The sequence below is a fragment of the Accipiter gentilis genome, chromosome 23 (genome assembly GCF_929443795.1).
Source record: "Accipiter gentilis chromosome 23, bAccGen1.1, whole genome shotgun sequence".
NCBI classification, from domain to species: Eukaryota; Metazoa; Chordata; class Aves; order Accipitriformes; family Accipitridae; genus Astur; species Astur gentilis.
In genome coordinates, this window is record NC_064902.1 from 3,439,852 (window position 1) to 3,459,769 (window position 19,918).

At 38.2% G+C, this 19,918-nt stretch overlaps 1 protein-coding gene across 1 annotated transcript in view; it reads right to left on the reverse strand.

Moving 5' to 3' along the window:
* Window positions 1-1,065: 1,065 nt before the first annotated feature.
* The window catches only part of SLC6A1 (solute carrier family 6 member 1), a 62,998-nt gene continuing 44,145 nt past the window's right edge, over window positions 1,066-19,918 (reverse strand). Inside the window, exons 4-15 of the mRNA XM_049826564.1 lie at window positions 18,800-18,900; window positions 16,932-17,041; window positions 16,681-16,813; window positions 15,166-15,300; window positions 14,945-15,048; window positions 14,530-14,654; window positions 12,152-12,264; window positions 9,907-10,038; window positions 9,231-9,333; window positions 7,833-7,933; window positions 5,537-5,704; window positions 1,066-3,524 (exon numbers count right to left, since the gene is read on the reverse strand). Coding sequence (XP_049682521.1) covers window positions 3,420-3,524; window positions 5,537-5,704; window positions 7,833-7,933; window positions 9,231-9,333; window positions 9,907-10,038; window positions 12,152-12,264; window positions 14,530-14,654; window positions 14,945-15,048; window positions 15,166-15,300; window positions 16,681-16,813; window positions 16,932-17,041; window positions 18,800-18,900 — 1,430 coding nt within the window. The 3' untranslated portion in view covers window positions 1,066-3,419. The remainder of the gene's footprint in view (window positions 3,525-5,536; window positions 5,705-7,832; window positions 7,934-9,230; window positions 9,334-9,906; window positions 10,039-12,151; window positions 12,265-14,529; window positions 14,655-14,944; window positions 15,049-15,165; window positions 15,301-16,680; window positions 16,814-16,931; window positions 17,042-18,799; window positions 18,901-19,918) is intronic.

The window sequence follows — 19,918 nt, forward strand, 5'->3', positions numbered from 1 at the left end:
GCCTTCCTTTGCCCCTCGCACGGCCGTCTGGCCAGCCACCCAGCACTAAACAACGTGTCCGTTTCTCTCAGACGCAACTCTCATCCTTTTCTTACAATATATTGTGAAAGCAGCAGGCCATGGATACAATACATAATGCCCATGAACTAAACATTAAAGATGGTTTTTAGTTTCCTCTGTATTTCAAAAGCATCGAAGTTGCTCCTTCCCCCCATTTCCAGAACAATCTGTGATCTTCCCTACGCGCTCCTGCCCTTCCTCCCCAGCCTTTTTTAAAAGCCAAAGGGTCTGCCCTCACCTTGTACTCGTACATTTGAGTGCTCCTTTCTAAGGTCAGCATTTTGAATTTGAAGTCTATGATTTTAGACGCTTCTATCACGAGCATTTTCAATTCTAATCATGTTCTCTAAATTGCTTAGACTCTTTCCCAGCATGGTGTCCTGCTCCAATTTTATAGTTAGATAATTAAATTCAGAGTATAGGAGCATTCAGCTCCTCAGCAGCAGTGCATAGATGCAGATGTAAGGCAGACTGCTGGGCAACTTGCTTGATATCTCATCACGCTTTAATGGCAGCTGATACAGAAAACAAGGATTTCTTTGTAGAAATGTATTATCTGTCCACTTAGTACAAAGCCACTCTTTCACCAGCCTCATTGGCTTCAGCCCGGGATGGTACGCTCCTCAGTAATGGCTTAGAAATCAATGACTTCAGGTGCTGCAGTTCAGACCCCGAAGTATCGGCAGAGATGTACCTGAGGAAGGTTTACGTTAAAATCCAGGCTTTTTCCCAGGGCTGCTCAGAGGTCCTGGTCTGCCATCTTCCTGCAGGAATATTAAAGCAGCAGGATGCCAGGTAGTTACCTTTTAAACTTTGTGTATAATGTATGCACATACTAACTAAATTATAGAAACAGCAGTATGGATTAATTATACACATCACAACTGTGATACAGCATTCTGCTATTTAAAGGACATTTTTTATATATATATATAAAAATATATGAAACATTCAGAACTTGCTTCACATAGAATAACAATAAGTCCAATGAAAGACTGCAAAATTCTGAATTTAATGTATAATATAACCTTTATTCTTTTTCCTCTAAACTCTTGGAAACTTACATAACAATCGTGCTTTAATTATGACACCATTTATAGACATTTAAAATGCATCTTAATTTATAAATATTTTACATTTGGTCCATAGAACAGGTTGCAATTTTCTAAATAATACTGTACTCTTTTAAACAGGCTCTGTATATATTTTTGAATATGTATATATTACATATATATTTTTATATAGAGATAGATTTGCTTGGTGTTCAGATATTTCCTTATTGCAAAAAGCATATATGATCATACAATAATCTTTTTTTCAGGGCAAGTACTACAAAAAAGATACAGCTATTCACAGTTTACACACAGTAGTTCTACAACACTATTTTGTGCTATATGATACGTTTGTACAGCTTTTTGCTAAAGAGCAGGTCTGTCAAACATCTGTCATAATTGTTTACAATCAAACATTAAATACTGCATTTTTCTTAGAACAACATGGGACTTGATTACATTAAACAATAAAGAGAAAGTTGGAATTTTTATCCTTAGTCTAATGAAATTCACAGTTATAATGTGTATGTATCATGTATAATGTTTGTGTAGGATGTACGGGTTTCCTCTAAATCCCAAAGACTTACAGGACTTTTGCATTTCAGCTATAGCTGTTTAGGATGTAGCTTAGATCTCATCATATTTTACAATTGATCTATGTATGAAACAGTTTAGAATCTACCAAACATACTCTGAGATTTTTATGATGTAGTTTGAAATACATGTGTATTATATATATATTATTTCTACAATAATGTGCTTGACATTCTGAGAATAATACCTTATTGCAAGAACATGTTTGTCACCTTCAGACAAAAACAACGAAAAACCCAACATTCACAGTTAACATGTTTTTCACGTAGTAGTTCTACATAAATTGTGCTATCTAACATTGTACGTTGCACAAAAATTTGCTGAAAAGCATGTTTCATTGCACAGTTCTGTCACAGTCATTTACAATCAAACATCAACTACTGCATTTTCCATAATCCTTTGTGTCCGTCATATAGCTGCCAAACGAGAAATAGCATACAGGGCTAACCACTGCGTTTTCCACACCGGGAAAAACTTCCATGAGCTGAATGGGCTTTCTAGCTATGTGGCAAATGCAGACTGAGCCCAGAGTGGAGATTCTTATCTTATTGAAATAGCTTTCCCTCATGCCTTCATCACCACAAATCATATGTAAATAAAAATAAAACTGCTTCAAAGTGCTAATGATCCATATTTTGTAATTTGCTTAGTAGAAACTGTTAAAGTCCTTTAACAGATTAAAAAGAACAGTTGTAAATTAAACCCTAAATTAGAACTACAAGGATAAGCTTCAATCTTTAAGCCATTGGTTTTGGTTTCTATTTTGGTGGCAATGCAATAGTAGTAGAATAATAACAGCATAATAATAGCTTAAGTACTCTGAGCTTGAATTGCAAATACTTTGTATTTCTTTTACTCTTGGGAATCTTTAATAGCTCTTGGATATTACTTCTCATTTTGCTAAAAAAGTTAGAAGTCATATTTTTGCCTCTATCATCTGCAATTCATGTCATACTGATTCACCAAGATACGTTCTTTTCATTAGAAATAGTATATGTATTTTTAAAGAAATTTACGTTCTTATTGGAAAGTTATCCTGAAAGGCTAACTAAGTACAGATAGCATTTACAGCCATTCTATGCTGTATTGCCACAAATAGCCATATAACTTCATTTGCACTAGGAATGTTTATAAAGGCTGTGTCTGCTGTTAATTGAAGGAAGTCTCTTCCCCCTCAAATGGCCTGGACTGGAACAAGTTTTAAGGGCAGGCTTTTGCACTGGTAATCACTTGTTTACAAAATACTTCATTCTTTTGTACAAAACAATTCCAAACTTAATTTTACTCCTGCAAAGTCAGAAATAACAGTCTTGGGATTCAGCGGTAAGAAATATTGATAAACTACTAAAAATCAGCAGCACAAAACTTCAAATAGTCGTGCTAAAAGGTAGATTAAAAAGGTCTTGGCACATCAATTTACAAATTCCAAGATATGCAACTATTATTGTGAAAGGATAAAAACATTAACAGTCTGTGGATTGCCAGAGAACACAAAACACTGTCAAGATCTGAGCTCGCGCAATGGTTGGGTCATACCCATGGCGATTCCCTTATAGTGGAGATGACCTTTTTTCTTTTTTTCTTTTTTTTTTTCTTTTTTTTTTTTTGCCACTAGAGGTAGGTAATTATATTCTCAGATGTAAATTTGTGGTCATATTCAACCATTTTTTTTGTTTTTCTGGAGTAGTATTGGTGCTTTTACAATACAGAAGTTTAGATGTAGGCTTCTTTGTTTGCAGAGTTGCTCTGTTGGGCCTGATCTGGCCCGTTTTCAGGATGAGTTATGTCTTCACTTGGCTGAATCATTACCTGGATGCGCTGTTTAAAGAACAACAATAAATGTGAGGCAGTCAAAAACCTGTTTTTACGGTTACTTTTTTTTTTTTTTTTAAAAGACAATCCTAAACACTTCTCTCTAGGCATTAGAGCTAAAATAAAAAATTCTGTCTGTCTCCCAAGGGACCAAAAAGGCAGTAAGTCACATACACTAAACACAGTTTTTAGCTGCGTCATGAACACAACAGTAGGAGTTGAAAGACCACATGCAAAATGGTGGATGCCACCAGGCATTAACAACTGAGCATGCCTCGGGAAAAGAAAGGAGGAGGGACTGAAGCATGGGGCAGGTGAGGAGGGACCCTGCTGCAAGCCCACAGGTCCGGCACAGAGGCTGCAAGTTTGCCGTGAGTGGCCAGGACTCCAAGCTGCATCTCAGACGTGATGGTGACCTCCCCAGGGAGCAGAAGGGACTGGAGAGTATTGGCTGCAGCTTCTGGGAGTTACTACCTCTGTGGATCCAACTAGTAGACTTGTATTTAAGACAGTTTTACTTCTATTCTGGCTTTCCTAGTCCTTTTGTGTTCTCTCCTTTGATGAAGCTTACCTGCCTAGCTCCCATTCGTATTGAGAAAGAGAATCCAGTTTTGATCATCAAAGCCTGTGAGTGGTGTAGGCTCCTCCTAGTATCTAATGATCATTTCTCAATGCTTTCAAAAATGAGACCTTAATCCACAGCCAGACTGAGATGGGGAACTTCTACTGTGATCTTATAGAACTCTGCCCAAGAACCAGCTATATTTTAGAGCAACAATTCTCCGTTTGCATGTAAATGCTTCCATAAGACCGAGGGAAAGATATTCAAAATGTAGGAGCTAAGAACAAGCAGGGGAAAAAAAACAACAAAACAATGCACAAACAAACAGAAATTTTTTTGTAGACTTCTTTGAAGCATCACTGAGTCTTTTAAAATTTGCTGAAGACAAATATTTGGATCAAGATCCGGGCAATTCATGAGGCATTACTCATCAATTCTGCTTAAGATCATCTGTCCCTTTGCAAAGATGGCTCTGTCAGCTGATTTTAGAATATTCCAGAAATTCTGACAAATTCATTATGACAGTCTTTGGTTACCACAATCATAGAGGACAGAGATGCGTGTTTCGATACTTGTGCTGAAGAAGTGTCCGTTATGCACAGAATGAGATTATTGGCTGGAGAGGGAAAACTGAGGATGCACACAGATTAAAAAAAAATAAGGATGGCAATTGTACGCGATTATTAAACAGTGCACTGACAACACCTCTCTCACATGGGAAGTGTCATCTCCTTTTAACAAATGGAATAATGAACAGGGAGAGGCTAAGAGCACAGTGCAATGAGAAAAAGGCCTCTAATATTCTTTATGAAGTAACTCTTCACAGAAATCCCTTAAATAAAGACTAAAGGGAAGTGCAGCATAATCATAGAATATGTTCCCAAGATTTTCTGTGTACTTTCTCTCACCTGCAGCAGAACAAGGCAGCTGTGGTAACTTAGAACAGGTGTAATGCAGAATAGGAACTCAAATCTTTGATCCCATTGCAGGGAGATGCTAAATAGGGTCACTGTGAGCAGACTCATGGAAACAAATAGTTATGTGGGTTTAGTCCTAAGAGCTTGATTCCAATTCCTTAGAGCATCATCTGCCTTGATACATGATAGTATGTTTTGCATGAATAATAAGGACAAATTTACATATTTTGTAAACTGCTACTTTGGTTTTTAGGTGTAAGAAGCTGGGATGCAGAGTGTCTGCAACTGTCAAAGCCCAGAGATAAGGACCAGATTTAATGCGGTGAATTATGTTCAACAACAGACGGTAAAGATACTGTCTTGTCTTTTGTCTGTTTGGTACTTGTTTTTATGTTTTTTTCAGCTCTATGCAAAATAACAGGGCTAAGCAAGTGAGGCCACAGAAATATAGAGTAGAAAATAACTGCCCAGCAATCTTCCATCAGTGTGCACAGGTCTCAGAAGATGAAATCATGCAGTCAGGAAAAAGATAGACTTACCTGTTTTAAGGAGCCTTTCAGGGTTAGAAACATGTATGCCATATAGCCCGGTATCAGCACCATAGAAGACAAAGCCATGAACCAGCCAACCCCTTGGCCCCATTTTGGGAAAACATAACTTCCCATTGTGAGCGGAGTCATTTGGACGGCACTGAAGATAAATACTCCCTGCAAAATACAGCAGAAAAGAAGATTTGGATGAGATTTCCAGAGTGTTCAGTGTTGAAGAGTTTTTCTGGATTGACTTAGACCTCAAGCCTGCCTTTACATCCAGGCAGGGAGAAAAGGGTTCCTTTGGTCCCTGGTGATGGCTGCCGGGCACTGGCTTGTAGATGGGGCCTGCAGGTCAGTCTTCCGGATGGAGGTTGCAGAAAACAGGCAAAAGTCAGCCCACTGCACTGACTGATTCCCTGCTAGCTTAATCTCTAGTGTGAGAATGTGTAAATAAGGGAACTGTAATTCTGAAATTGTGAAGTTGTTTGATTGTTTCCACTAATTTTCTTATTGGAATAATAGCATCAGTAGAACTCTACCGTACTGCTCAGCAACAGATTCCTAGAGGCTCTGAATAAGAAATGTTCTTTAAAGCCTGGCTCTGCACGGACCTCTCTAATATCACCACCTAAGAGCGCTTGGCCCAGAGGCTTTGATTTTGTTCAGATCCTCTGAACAAACTCGTAATGGAAAATGAGAGCAGTCAGAATGGAACCTGCGTTTCAGTAAGTGGCTACAGATTTGTCTGTATAACAGATGTTATCCTAAGAAATTAAAAAATCACTTTGAATTTTTCAGTAACAAGAGAGGAGGAGATAGCTTCCCAAAAAGCTTCTTACCAAAATTCATCTTAACGTTTCAAGTTAACACTCTATTTTCACATACATAACCTGCATCTCAGATTATCCAGGTATGCTGGTACGGGGAATCCACTGGTACTAGTAGAATCCTCAGATAACCTGCACAAAATCAGAGGGAAGGGGGCTATTGGGAAAGATGGGAGTCCTGGTGAATAATACCTGCATACACATGCATACTGTACCATTGATCAGCAGCACTTGTGGATTGCTTTTGTGTTGTTTTCAAACGATCACCTGCAAACATGGTATTTTTTCCTTTAAGTTCCTGAGGAAGACTTCTATCCTGGCCTGTTGCAAGTGTCTAAAACAGCCTGCATCAGGGAAACCTGCTAAACTGAACCAGCAAAGAAGGAAGCTCATTTTGATCCCAGGTTCAGGCCTTGTGCAGAACATATTCCCAGAGAGGAGAATACAGAGAGGCAGATTTTATTAGCACATCACCACCACCTCTGAATTTGCACTGGACAACAAACTCTGTTGAAGACTTTATAAGACAGGAGAAATCTGGTAAGCTTTACATACAACGTTGGTCATCTTCCTACTACACCACTAAAATAAACAAAATGCATTTTTTATGCTTTCCTGAACACTTGTTTTTTGAAAAATGAAAGCCACCTTCATCTGGGTAAGGATGAATCAAGGAGTGCTCAATATAAACACATTTCTGTTCCTCTCTTCAGTGCTCTTTGTTTGCTTTTCTATGGCTACCTATATGGGAATATCAGAGAAATATCAGTGAGTGAGAAGTATTGTGTCATGTGTAATAGTGTCTACTCGATTACAGTTTTTTATATTGCATCTGGGTCAACTACATCATGTGTAGTAAATTTACATTGCCTATTATTTCAAAATGTACTGTATGGACTTAACTGGATAAAGTTTAGAATCAGGAAAAGACTGTAGTATGGTTTCCAGTGCACAAACTCCTTGCAAGGTTTGCCAGAAAAAACAGTAGCAATGTAGTATAAACTGGGTAATATATGCCACAGAATCCCACAAGAGAAGAACATCAGTTTATAATCGTAGTCTGTTACCAGCATAGTGCCTGTGAAGGAATTCAGTTTACTAAACGTGGGCATTTTTGTGTGTATGGAAAATTTAGACTTTAGAGAAATTGCTACATTTTACCTAAGCATACAAGAAATGGTCAAAATTTTTTTCTCACAGTTTTCTATTTCTGCCAGTCAAGCTCTTGACTAGTTACCATTTTCAGAGGACTAATACAAATCTTGACATTGCACAAGGCTTCTTTTCTTAGGGCACAGGCTTCCTCTAATGACACTGGTTTTTGCTTATTGCCTTCAGTGGAATTGCTCAACTCCTTAAAAAAGGAATGAGGTCAGAGTTAATATGAACCTGTGGGGGTGGAAATGACAACACTGTAGTACACAGGCCACCTCATTTACATGCTTTGAATCATATAATAAAAGTTTGTTCCTTACTGCCACAATGATAGGAGTGAAAAATGACCAGCAGAGTTTCCACCAGATGCAGGGTCTGTATCCCACCATCTCTTGGATGTTGTCATAAAATCTATTAACACCTAAATACAGAAATAAGAAACAGTATAGAAACTTATCAGATAATTGAGTCAATTGAAAGCTCAGTGGTTTTGAGAGACACTGTCATAAATGATGAGGTATATTTGGAAGCTCTATACAGACCCCAGCATAACTTTTCACCTATCTGAATGGGAAAGAAACCTGCAAACTCAGAAGCACCAAGAATCATTTGTTCTCATTCTTCCACATGACAACTAATTAATTAGTGACCAGCAAACTTATTTCCAGGCAAAGGCTGAGGAATTCTACATCTGAAGGTCAAATGCAATAAATGCCCTTGGTTAATTTCAACTCTAGTTTTATTAGAATGAGAGATTTAGAATTATATTTTACAAATTAAATTTTAAAAAAAACCCAACAAACCCATCCTAGTGTTAACCAGCTTCACTCTCTGTGGATATATGCACACCAAATACATGCAGAACTGCATATGAAATCAAAGAGTAGCACTTCTGTTGCTGCTGTTACCTACCAGCACTCCATCACCTTCTAAAAGGTATGTCTATCATACTATTTGTAACTTTGATTTCTTCATTATTTAGCTATTATATATTTCCATTCGCATTTGCTGGATTCATATGCAGTGTCTCTCCCCTATAAAAATGCTGTTCCATCCTCTTAAGCCCATTAAAAGACAGCAGAAAGACTTCAGTTATCTAGCTCTGAATCAGTTTTGTAATATAAGCTGAAGTGCCTTAGTAATCATGGGAGTAGCTCCTTGGACTAGCTAACACAGGACTAAGGTCAAATGCACAAATACTCTGGCAAGAATATGATACATCTTCATTAATCTTTATACCCAGAGCTTGCCAGTCCAGACTTGTGGATATTTGAGGGCAATTATGCAAGATACAACTGACCAAGGAGCCTGGCTCTCACTGCAAGATCCTAGAGTGACAGAGTCATTTCTGGAAATGAAACATTACAAAGTCCAAAAGACCTAAGTCATTCTGTTGAGAACAGCAGTACCTAATGCCTCTGAAGATCCAGGCTTTCCAAGGAAGGAGGACAGGAGAAAAAAGAGGGACATGTCACCTATTTAGTATTCCTGAAACACTTAGCATCTAATGACTTCCAGGTTTATACACAGGGTGTTTTAAAGAGGCAGAAGTACCTTCAATAAGCCACCTTTGAGTCCTCAGTGGAATTATATGCATATAAAACAAGGCTAATTTCAGTTCCACCCTCAGCATGTACAAGCACAAAAGAACAAATCGGTAAATGAAGTATGCTTATGATATGCAAAGCTTATGGAAAAAATAAAACCATATTGTTTACCGTAGCACCAGGATATCGAGATGCACTCAAAGAACACAAGGAACAAGAGACTCATTCCACTGGCAGAATAGTAGTCAAAAAGCTTAAACACATAGATTCCACCCTAAAACATATAAGAAGGAAGTGTTAAAATAAATAGTAAGGACTCCAATTTCAAGATAGATTAAAATGCAAGCTACAAACTAAACAGTGGTGAATAGGTCAGGGACACATTAATATAAATTAATTAAAGTTAACAGGTTAAAATCTGATAATGCTTGAGGTCAATACTGACGAAAATTAGATTACTGCCAGAATTCAATTAACGGGTTTAATTTCACTTTACTCCTTTTTGTTCAATAAGTCAATCATTTCCCTCCAATAGTTTGCAATCTAGTAGATCACAGGAAGCAATGGAGAACGTCCCTAGCTACCACTTCTTGGACTGTAAGATAGACCGTAGAGATGTGTATTTTCTTGTCACCTGAACCACGAAGTAGGACAAACTGCATCCACGGACTACAGGCATTTTACACTTATAAGTTAATGTCTGCTGCCTGAAATCTTTAGATAATGTTGATGATAGATCCCTGCCACTTCAACGGTTTGCAATGATTCCTGGTTGGAGTGGGGGAAGGAAGAAATACAACAGATGCTGTATGCCAGACATAGGATCACATTCTTCTACAGAACATACCTGAGTAATATTGGACAGCCCTATCAGATAGGAAACAATGCATACAACAGCAATGAAGATTTCTCTTCGATTGCGCAGTAACTTCGGAAATTCATCCACCAAAGCTGTTATGAATCCTTCCACAGTGCAAAACTGCAAGTAAAGTCAGAAATAAAATAGAATGCAACACACTACAACAGCAGGACTACATTTAGGGGAGGAGTTTTCAACAGTACCCATCATTGGCCTAAGGCTGCATCTATTAAATGATAAGCGAAAATTCACTTGACTTCAGTGGAAGCAGTGCTCCTGAACATCCTTGTTTCTGTCTAAAAAGATCTGTGCAAAAAAGATTTCCAGCTAGAAAAACACTCAAAATTCCAAACTATGAACTACAGCATGTTCTTCATGAACATAAAGTGCTTGTTCTTGTGATAGAAGATGATACACCTACAGTTGATGACTTTGACCCCTAGATCCTTCTAAAACTTACACTTCTTTCTGTGATTTACTCACATACATGAAAGCCAATAGAAACAAAAAGTCTAATCACGTTATTGCTTCAGGGTAAAGGTTAAGATAGGAGAGTGATTCTCATATGTAATAATTCAAATACTATTTGTATCCCCAGAAAAGATTTTTGCTGAGGATGTGGTCCTCCAAATGGAAAGCAAGGCCATATTTCAGATTTTTTCTGTATGTACATATTTAAAATAAATGTTATTATCGTGATGGCTGAAATAATGAAAAACAGAACGTATGTAAAGTTTTATTAATTTCCAGCAGTGCAACCAGAATTTAACCAATAGTTACAGTTCCTGTAAGTTATAGCATATGAAATGTTTCACTGAGACAGAAAATGAAGAAGGCATGACAACCTGTAGCTACATATTCTTTTTAATAATATTAGACTACCTTCCTCAGCTCTTAGTTGCCTAGAGACAAGTTCTTTCAAGAATATTTTGGACCCAATTAATTTCACAGTAGTTTCCCCCCAGATTGAGCAACAGGTTTTAATGTCAAGCCTGAAGCTTAATGAAAAACGAAGAAATAGAAAACAAAATCTCAGCTTCCCTTCACGTTGCAGGATAAAATGCCCTCTCGGTCTTTTTGTATTTTGGTTCACAAGCTGAAGTCAACTTGGATTTATAGAAAATGATGGATTTTCTCTACTGAAAGACTAGTACAGTACTAAACTAGTAATTCTTATATTCCTTTGCATGCTATGAAGACTGTGCTAATAACTGTAGGGTGCTGGTTTGACAGCTGCAACTGATTGCAAGTAGATTAACACATCTGCCTGTGACTGGTCACGTACAGATGACCAAACATTTCAGCAGGCAGAATGGACTACCCTGACAAAGTCCTCGAAGTATGCTTTGCAAAATAACACAAGGTGCTTTCTTTAGTGCACTTACAATATAGTTGCTATCTGTATTAAAATTATTACTGATTAATGAATGCTTTTGTTGGACATAGTCCTTTCTAGCATGTAAAGTGCTTTTTTTTTTGTTCTGTGTGCTTTTTTGTTCATTTTGCGATAAACTTTTTTAATGATTGCATGACTTAATTATTTCATTATTTAATTATTTAATCTAGACAGCAACTCTGGAGAATACCTTATTTGGATTTGCAAAACCTCTAGGTTGTGCCTTCCCATTCGTTTCCAGTTGTCAGATACCATCTATAACTCTTAGCTAAGGCCTGAACCAATAAAGTCTTGATCCTTACTATTGGGAAGTGATTTCAGAACACACTAAGATGCAGAAAGTCCTCAGTAACATCCTCCTGAATTTCCTCCTGACATTCTTATGCTTGAAATGTGTGCTGCATCTTTTTTGCTCCGTGTGGTAAGCTCTGAAGTTGCCTTTCAGAAATATTTGTGGCATCTAAATCTTGTAAAGCATATCCCAGTGTCTCCTACATTGCTGAACATTGCAAAGCTATTTTTAATATTGTGATTGAACGGTTAAGATTTCAAAGATAGTTCCTTTTGTCTGCAGAATAAGTTTTCTGCACATTTTGTATATGCTTCCAACAGTTCATGAAAAAGCGAATGTGTCTTGGTATCCATTTTTTACTATCCCAGGCTCCTTGAACCATTCAGTCTTTCCTCTCCTTAGTACCTCCTATTATTTATCTGATTATTCCAGAAAACATTCTGCACCACTAGCAGCTGGCAGTGCAGAATGCACAGAGAGGCCAACCTTGTGCCATACAGTTGCAGAAAATTTGGCTTTGTTATTAATTTTTATACCAGTTTTACCTGACTGTCAATTCCAAGCATAAGCAACATGGAGAAGAACAGTATTGCCCACAAAGGAGAAATTGGTAACTGTGTCACTGCTTCTGGATAAGCTAGAAATGCCAGTCCAGGGCCTGGTAGGAGAAACAGGAGAGAAAATGTCATTGTGATTGATTGGGTCTTGTGATTATTTGCTCCTGTTGATGCATGGGTTTTAGGTTTATTTGAATGACTCAGCCATGGATGCAGCATCTGACCAGGGATTTCAGCTTAATCAGTGTTCACTGACCAAGAAGTCAGTGCACGTACCTTGCTTTTAAAGTGAACCAACCAAAACAAAAAACCCACAACCCCAACCCCCCAAACCAACCAACCAACCAAGCAAAATACTAGACGCAGTTCAGAAGCTGCTCCTGAGAGACACCTTTGTACAGCAAAGACAGGAAATGTTATCCTTGGCTAGGATTACATCTTCAGGTACTGATCAGCTTTCTCTCCCTCTCAAGTGGTTACTGATAGCTGTAATCTTCTACTTTGCACCAGGTAGTTCAGAAGAGAAACAGAGACAGCTCAGAAATGGAGAAGACACTTTCCAACATTTATAGTATTCCCATTTGTTATTCCATTCCATTAATTATTAAAATACACATTTTAATAAACTATGTAGTTGTGAACAGGCAAACCTTTTTCATCCCTGTTCCTACTAACTGCTGATGGGGGGCATAGTGTTGGAAGGAGAATATAAATTCTTATTAAAAAAGAAGGAGCTCTTTTTGTTGTCATGGCATAGCTGGAAGCCAGCTGATGCCAGGTTAAGAGGGAAACCTGTAGCAAACTAAATAATCAGTGTGCCTCACCTAAGCGGGGGTATCTGATTTTTTGGTTTTCATTAAAAGTAAGTCTGTCTGTGACAATTGGTTGGACCTACATAGCTTTCAAACCAGTGAGGCAAGGATTGGCATTAGACACCTGATTTTGAAACAATTATTTGCTAGCAATAGCAGATATGATTAGAATGCCTTCCAAATGGCAGTAGTAAAAGCAAAATAAACTTAAGATAAATATGTTCTTAATTTTACTGTTACACATTCCACCAAAATGCAGCTACAGCTTTTAATAATATTGTTTTACAAAGCTGTATAAAAGTTCATAAACCAACATGTCTCATGGTGCTAAAACAAAGCATCAGTTTCTGAGCTTGCTAGGAGAAATAGAAGCCTTAATTAAAAGGTCAAATTTTCAACTATCTTATGCAATTAGTGGCTGCAAGAAGTCATGTGCATCTTTCAGAAGTCTATTATCTTAGGTACCTTAAAATTTATTTAGGAGCTTAATATGATATAAAAATATTGTTCTGTTTGCAGGTATAGTCTTTATATAGTTATATCTATATAAAATACATAAATCCAAGAAGCTTATTTCACACACCACTGACTTTCTAGAGCATTTTTTGACAACAATGTATGCCATCATAATTATTTCCCTAATTTCTTTGTATGTGTAGTTTATTGAAGATTATTTTTAGGGCTTAATATTTCCCCTTTTCTAACTAAGGAAATATTTCATCAATAGGATATGTTTACTAGTATAGTAAGACATATTTTGTCCACCAGTGACTTCCAACCAAGTTTTCGGTTATCAGATCCCTCCCTGTGGCCAGAACTGCTAAATGAGTATCTGGTACGCCAGCTGGGTTAGGGCAACCATCTGCTCTGCTACTTTAAGCTTTTTCATCTGGAAGAAAGACAAGGAACTGCAAAGAATAGCAGAATTCTTCCATGGACATCTTACCGCCCTAAGTACAATGACTTTCATAATACAGGGCCTCATAAAATTGGCTGGTAGCTGTAGGTCTGAAGAGGTGAGAAATGGACCTGCCTCAAAGGGCTTAACCTCAAGAAACAGTAAAAGGAATTTAAAAACCTAACTGAATTTGAGAATATAGGCTCCAAAAACATGACCATCATTCCTCCTTTCAGTTTGCTTTTAAGAATTTCAGTAGCAAAAGGCTCATGATCTGATGTCACAGCTGAGCACTGAAGCGGCAAACTGTGCTGCCACCTCTTGTAAATGCCTTCCCTGTAAGTAGCATTCATTAGTATTCATTGCGTCAGCCCGCGATGAGTCTCTGGCTGACCACTCTCCACACCAAAGGTTTGAGAGCACTAGGCAGGCAGGCGGACAGTCCGCTCGACATGAAATTATTTTGCTGGTGCTGCCTCGAGAGGTTTGAAACAACGCTCGCGCTTTGCAATCAGTAAGGGTGACTGAAATGACAGGGAGCTGAGGAATGTTTTGAGGGAGGGATTTTGAACAATTACAGGAAGCAGTTGGATACAACGTACAAACAAAAAATAACTGATGCTACTGAACAACTTAGAGAAAAATATATTGGATACCTGACGCTGCGACATCTGCAATAGGCCTCTTTGTGACATTAGCCATGAATCCAACAATGGAGAAGATGACAAAGCCAGCAAACATGCTTGTGCATGAGTTTATGCAGCACACTATGATGGAGTCCCTGAAATAAAGGTAAGGTGCTTTAAGCAGTGGGTAAAGCAATGCTACTGTTCATCAGTATATTACCCTTTTTTCCTGTGAAAAGATTTCATGATTTAGGATTTCACAGTTTGGGTTCCCTTTCATGCTGGACAAGTCATACTGTCTTTTCCATTAGTGTAAATGCAGTTGTATATCTCATTCCAAGTTAGATATAACATTTAATATTCAGATCGGAGACACAGAAGGACAGAATCCAGCTCCAGCCAAGACAGGAAAGTGCCATTGTAATATGTGCAGTCATCTACTTACCTGTAAACATTATTGTGGAAAGGGTTGTAACTTCCAAGGGCAATCAGTGAACCAAGACCCAAACCATAGGAGAAGAAAATCTGTGTGGCAGCATCCAGCCAAACCTGATTGCAGGAAATAATTTTTTTAAAAATCTGTTTCTGCACTTGAGGAGCAGGTCATATGTCTGAAAGGTGAACAGTTAGTAGTGAAACTTTTGTTTACAAGGATTGAATATTTACCTCAGAGTCTGAAAGCTTACTGAAGTTGGGAGTTATATAGAATAAAATGCCTTCCTTTGCTCCAGGCAGTGTTACACCACGGAAGAACAAGATAAGCAGCATAACATAGGGATAAGTAGCAGAGAAATATACCACCTGATGTGAAGAAACAAGACATTGTAAGTGTGGAAGGAAGAATGATCTGTGCTTGTTAACACTTCAGAAAATATTTGCTCCCTAAGAAGACTGTAGCAGCAACCGAGGCTGACTCTTAAAATTGAAACATTTACCAATGGAAAACCTTGGTGTGGAACGGGGAGTGCCTCCTGCAGAATTCCCTAAGGCAGGTGGATGTTGCCAATTTTCCTGAAGGTGCAATATAGTGGACTAGAATATTTTTGCACCAGGGGGCTCATGCTTTTCTTTTTTTGTATTCAACAAGGGGAGCTCCCAAAAGCAAAAGATTCATGTCACCAGTACCCTGCTTGTAGAACATCTGTTAGTTTATTTCTCCACCTCTCAGACAGCTGCTCTTGTATTTTTCACATGCTCTCCCCATCTGTTATGATATACAGGGTCCTACTCTCTTGCCTTTTCAAAAGCCCTATAAAAAAGATACTGTGAAGTCAGACTCCAAAGAAACAGTGTCAGTCCTCTTTTTGCCACCTTCTTTGCAGACAGGAGAAATAAAATGGTCTCAGCTCAACTAGGCCGTGTTCAACATGCAGCTTTAAGCGGGTCAGTTACAACCATCTTGCCAAAAGTTAACAATTCATTCTTTCAGTGTGAAAAAATCCTAGTCCTCTATACCAGACCTGAGGTCTTGTAACCCAAGCCTTCTGTTGCCACCGAGCCTCATGGCTGCTGCTTTTCATTACCCTAAGATTTCTTCCTGCCATTTTGGGAGAGGGAAAGGCATATGCCAATGTCAGATGCTGTTGCCCTTTAATTCCTGGAGAAAGGTCTGTCAATAATATGATTTCCTCTAATTCATTAGTAAATTCTGTTTTGCACTCAGAAACCAGCCAAACTCCAAGAAGCACAGCATGCAAGCATGCCTGTGGCAAGAACTACCTATGGCTCTCATTCAGCATAAGGAATGGAGGGAGTAACTCTTTATGCAGTACAGCTTCAACACTTACTTACGTATCTGAGTCCAGCAAGAGTTGTGCAATAAACGCATGCTTCTCACTGAAGCCAAAACACTTCATCCCCGCTCTATTGCTATCCAAACTAGCTAGAATATTCATCCCAGGAACAAGCAGACATATTTTTAAGGCAATTTTGTACCTGGCAAAGCCAAGAAGTCTGTAAGTGAACATACCATCTAAGACTGTGGTCAGACCTAGCTACAGAGGAGCCAGCTCTTTCAAAAACATGGTGCTATATCAATTCAAGAAAGGTCAAAATTAAATATTTCACAGAGCTATTCCAGCAAAACTGTCCCCAGCACCTCTTACCTCAAGAATTTTCAGAATATTTGAGTAAAACAGGCATTTTTAATTGAAAGGGATTTACAGTACTTTTTAATCTTACCTTTCCAGTCCAGCCTACCCCCTTCCAGATACAAAAATACACCAGAATCCAGGCAATTGCTAGAGTAATTGCTAGTGGCCATCGGATTTGCCCTGGTTTTTCCAATCCATCAGTCATTTGGTGCATGTTGCGTCTAGAATAAGCCAACAGAATGTGTATTTGACAACTAATTCAGAAGATAGTATATGAATGTTAACAAGCTGATCCCTGCATCTACACAGGAATGATATAGAGAAAAATTATCAGCTTACTCCCAGAATTCGACAACGGCACTTGTCATGTTAGTGGTGTTTGCTAAGGTATAATTGGAGAAGCAGCGGTCAGTGTTCCATGGGTTCTCACAGTGTTTCCAAGGAAGAGTCTATTTAAGAAAGAGAGACAGAAAAACCTCAACAGTGAAACACTTTTTAAGTAAGCATTACCTCAGCTATCTCTCTCTTTACTAGAAATGACAGTTGAGTTGAGAACTAATACCCTTTGAGTTCTGCAGCACACTGATCTCCCTGGGTTGCATGTCTGCCACGTAAGTTATTTAACTTCATATCAGTTGTGTGAATTGGATGTAAAAATATTTCTTCCTTTCTTTAATACATCAGCCCAAATGCCTTGGAGTCTGATGTGCCTCTCGGCACATGAGAGTCTATTGAGTGTGCTACAAGAAACAAGGGCAGCAGAGAGGACCTCCTGGAGGTCCTGTTACCTCTTGTTGCACTAGAGGTAATAAAGGTGTGATGGTTATTGATCAGTGATTTCCATTTTCCCCTCAGGTCAAGGGACAACTAGAAAAATGTAAACTTTCTATTTTCTACGTGCATTTTCTATATGTGTCCATTACATTAAGTTATCTTTCAGAAGTTCTGAGAAGCAGAACCTGTTTCCACATGATGTCCCCATTAGAATGAATCTCATTTAGATACAACTTAGATACTCTTCTGATGGCCAACCTTGGAAACTCCTCTCACAGAAAGTGTTGTATCAGGGTATTGCATGCTTTAAATACAAGGGTAAGAGGCTTCAAGGGAATTAGAAGTCAGTATTAATTTAATACGGGCCAGTGCATCACTTCCAGACTATGACTGACCTTTTACAACAATAACAAATCTGATGATAATAAAAAAAGAAATAATCTAACGATCTTGTCACTCCCAGAAAGTAACTAATGCAAATTTGGTCAAGGGAAAATTCTTTAAAGAAGAGAACAAGCATGAAAAAGATCTGTAGAATAGACAACAATTGAATGCATTAATTATTGAGACTTATGTAAGAATGCTTCCTCAGATGGCCAAAACTCAAAAATCAGACAAGACCTACTCAGCTGATGAATCATCCTTGAGGGGAAAAAAAAAAAAAAAGGCAGCTAAAAATAAAGTTAAAAGGAAAGAAAACAAAGTGAAAAAACCCCAACGACAAATGGAAGTTCAGCGCTAATCAAATCACAGAACTTCCATTCCATGGGACTTTCTTTAATAAACCCTCCCATCATTAAACCATATTGCAATGATACTATTTCCCAAAGACTAACATTTTTGTGGCTGCTACTGAAGAAAAAAAAAAAATCATTTATACACTAAAATTTTTCTCAGGGGAATGACTGGCCTGTAGGCTCAAAGGCAAATGGGTACTAGTACTCTTGTTAGCATTGTCAGGACAAGGAGTCCGAAGCCCAGGCATGACTTGCAGCTGCCTGGCAGGTAAGCAGAGAAACAAGCAGGCATGTCTGTGATTAAAGGGCAGAGACGGATAATAAGTGAAACTAAAAGGGTACAGATGAAAGACCTGAAGATTAAGATGAGGAAATTTAAACAAATTGGTAAAAAAGAAGCTTGTGGCTCCAAAATAACCTATCATTATGTTTCTCCACTAGCATTCTTGGAACAGAATATTTTCCTCACAGTTTTCCATTCTACATTTCCTGTGAAGAAGAAAAAAAAAATTAAAATGGAGGGATTTTTACAATATAGGTTTCCTTTAGTAAGAAATGGCTTATCCTACTGATTTCTTTGCATTTTATGTTAACCTCACACCTTTACAGTGAGATAGATTAATCAGGTACCTATATATCACTTTGCTTTACATTCAACAAACAATGCTGTCCCCGCCTCTCCCCTCCCCCACTTACAGTGGTAAAGGAATTATACAGGTAGTATATGGCCCACGAAATAATCACAATGTAGTAAATATTTAGCCAAAAGGAGAGGACAGCAGCAGCTAGTCCCACACCTGTAAAGAAAACAAAAAGAAACAAAAGAAGGTGACTTCTAGTAATGTTTGTACAAGTGTCAGTTGAAGAACTGCAGTTCAGAAGGAGAAATACGACATATGGGGCAGATAGCATTTGCTGCATTTTGTAGAAACCAAGTTAATATTTTAGAAGTACCATTATAAAATGGTCACCAATTTGAGTGATAGTTCAGTCATCTATACATTTAATCACAGTGTCCTGTTCTCTGTGTGTTGCAGCAAGCAGTCACATCTGCTGCTGCTGAGATTTTACAGGCATTTTTTATTTCTACGGAAAAGAGCTAAATCAGCTCATTATCTGAAACAGCAGTCCCACAGAAACTTCTGGCAGATGTACACAAATTGAGTGTGAGTTATAATACCAGCTATCCATTTAGTACACTGATCTAAGTGTTTGATGCTTACTATAATGCTATTATGTCATCTCAGACTAAAGAAATGTCAAGGGTTCCACAATGAGAATCCCTTGTCCTCTACTTCACATGGAGACTTCAGGGGTATTTTAAAATATTCAGGCTTGTGACAATTGCCACATGACTCTAAACAGGAGCAAGTGCTCAAAATAATCAGTCTTAACGCAAAGCAGGATCTATACTTTGCATTGTGCCCCCTACCAACATCTGTAACACCAGCAAAGTTAAAATACTTATCTGTGAGAAACATTTTCTTCTCTCTGGGGTTTCCCAGTACAAAGTTTCCTAGAATAAAATCCACTCTAAACAAACTTTTAGCTCACCCTATGCTGTCAGTCCTACTGTGTGAAGTAATTTATAACTCAATGTGTAACTTCTTCTTCTGGCCCAGGAGTCAGCTCAAGAGCTCTTAAGTGTCAAAGGATTTAGGACTAGAGTGTGAAAAGCACAGTTTGTAAGGTTTGTGGGTCTGTGCAGAATCTACAGTAAAACCTTGAGGTTCTAGCAACAAGAAACCTCAAACTAGCTAAATATCCAAGTGTGGAGTGGGCTTGTCTTAAGCAATTCAGAATGAAATTGCCTTC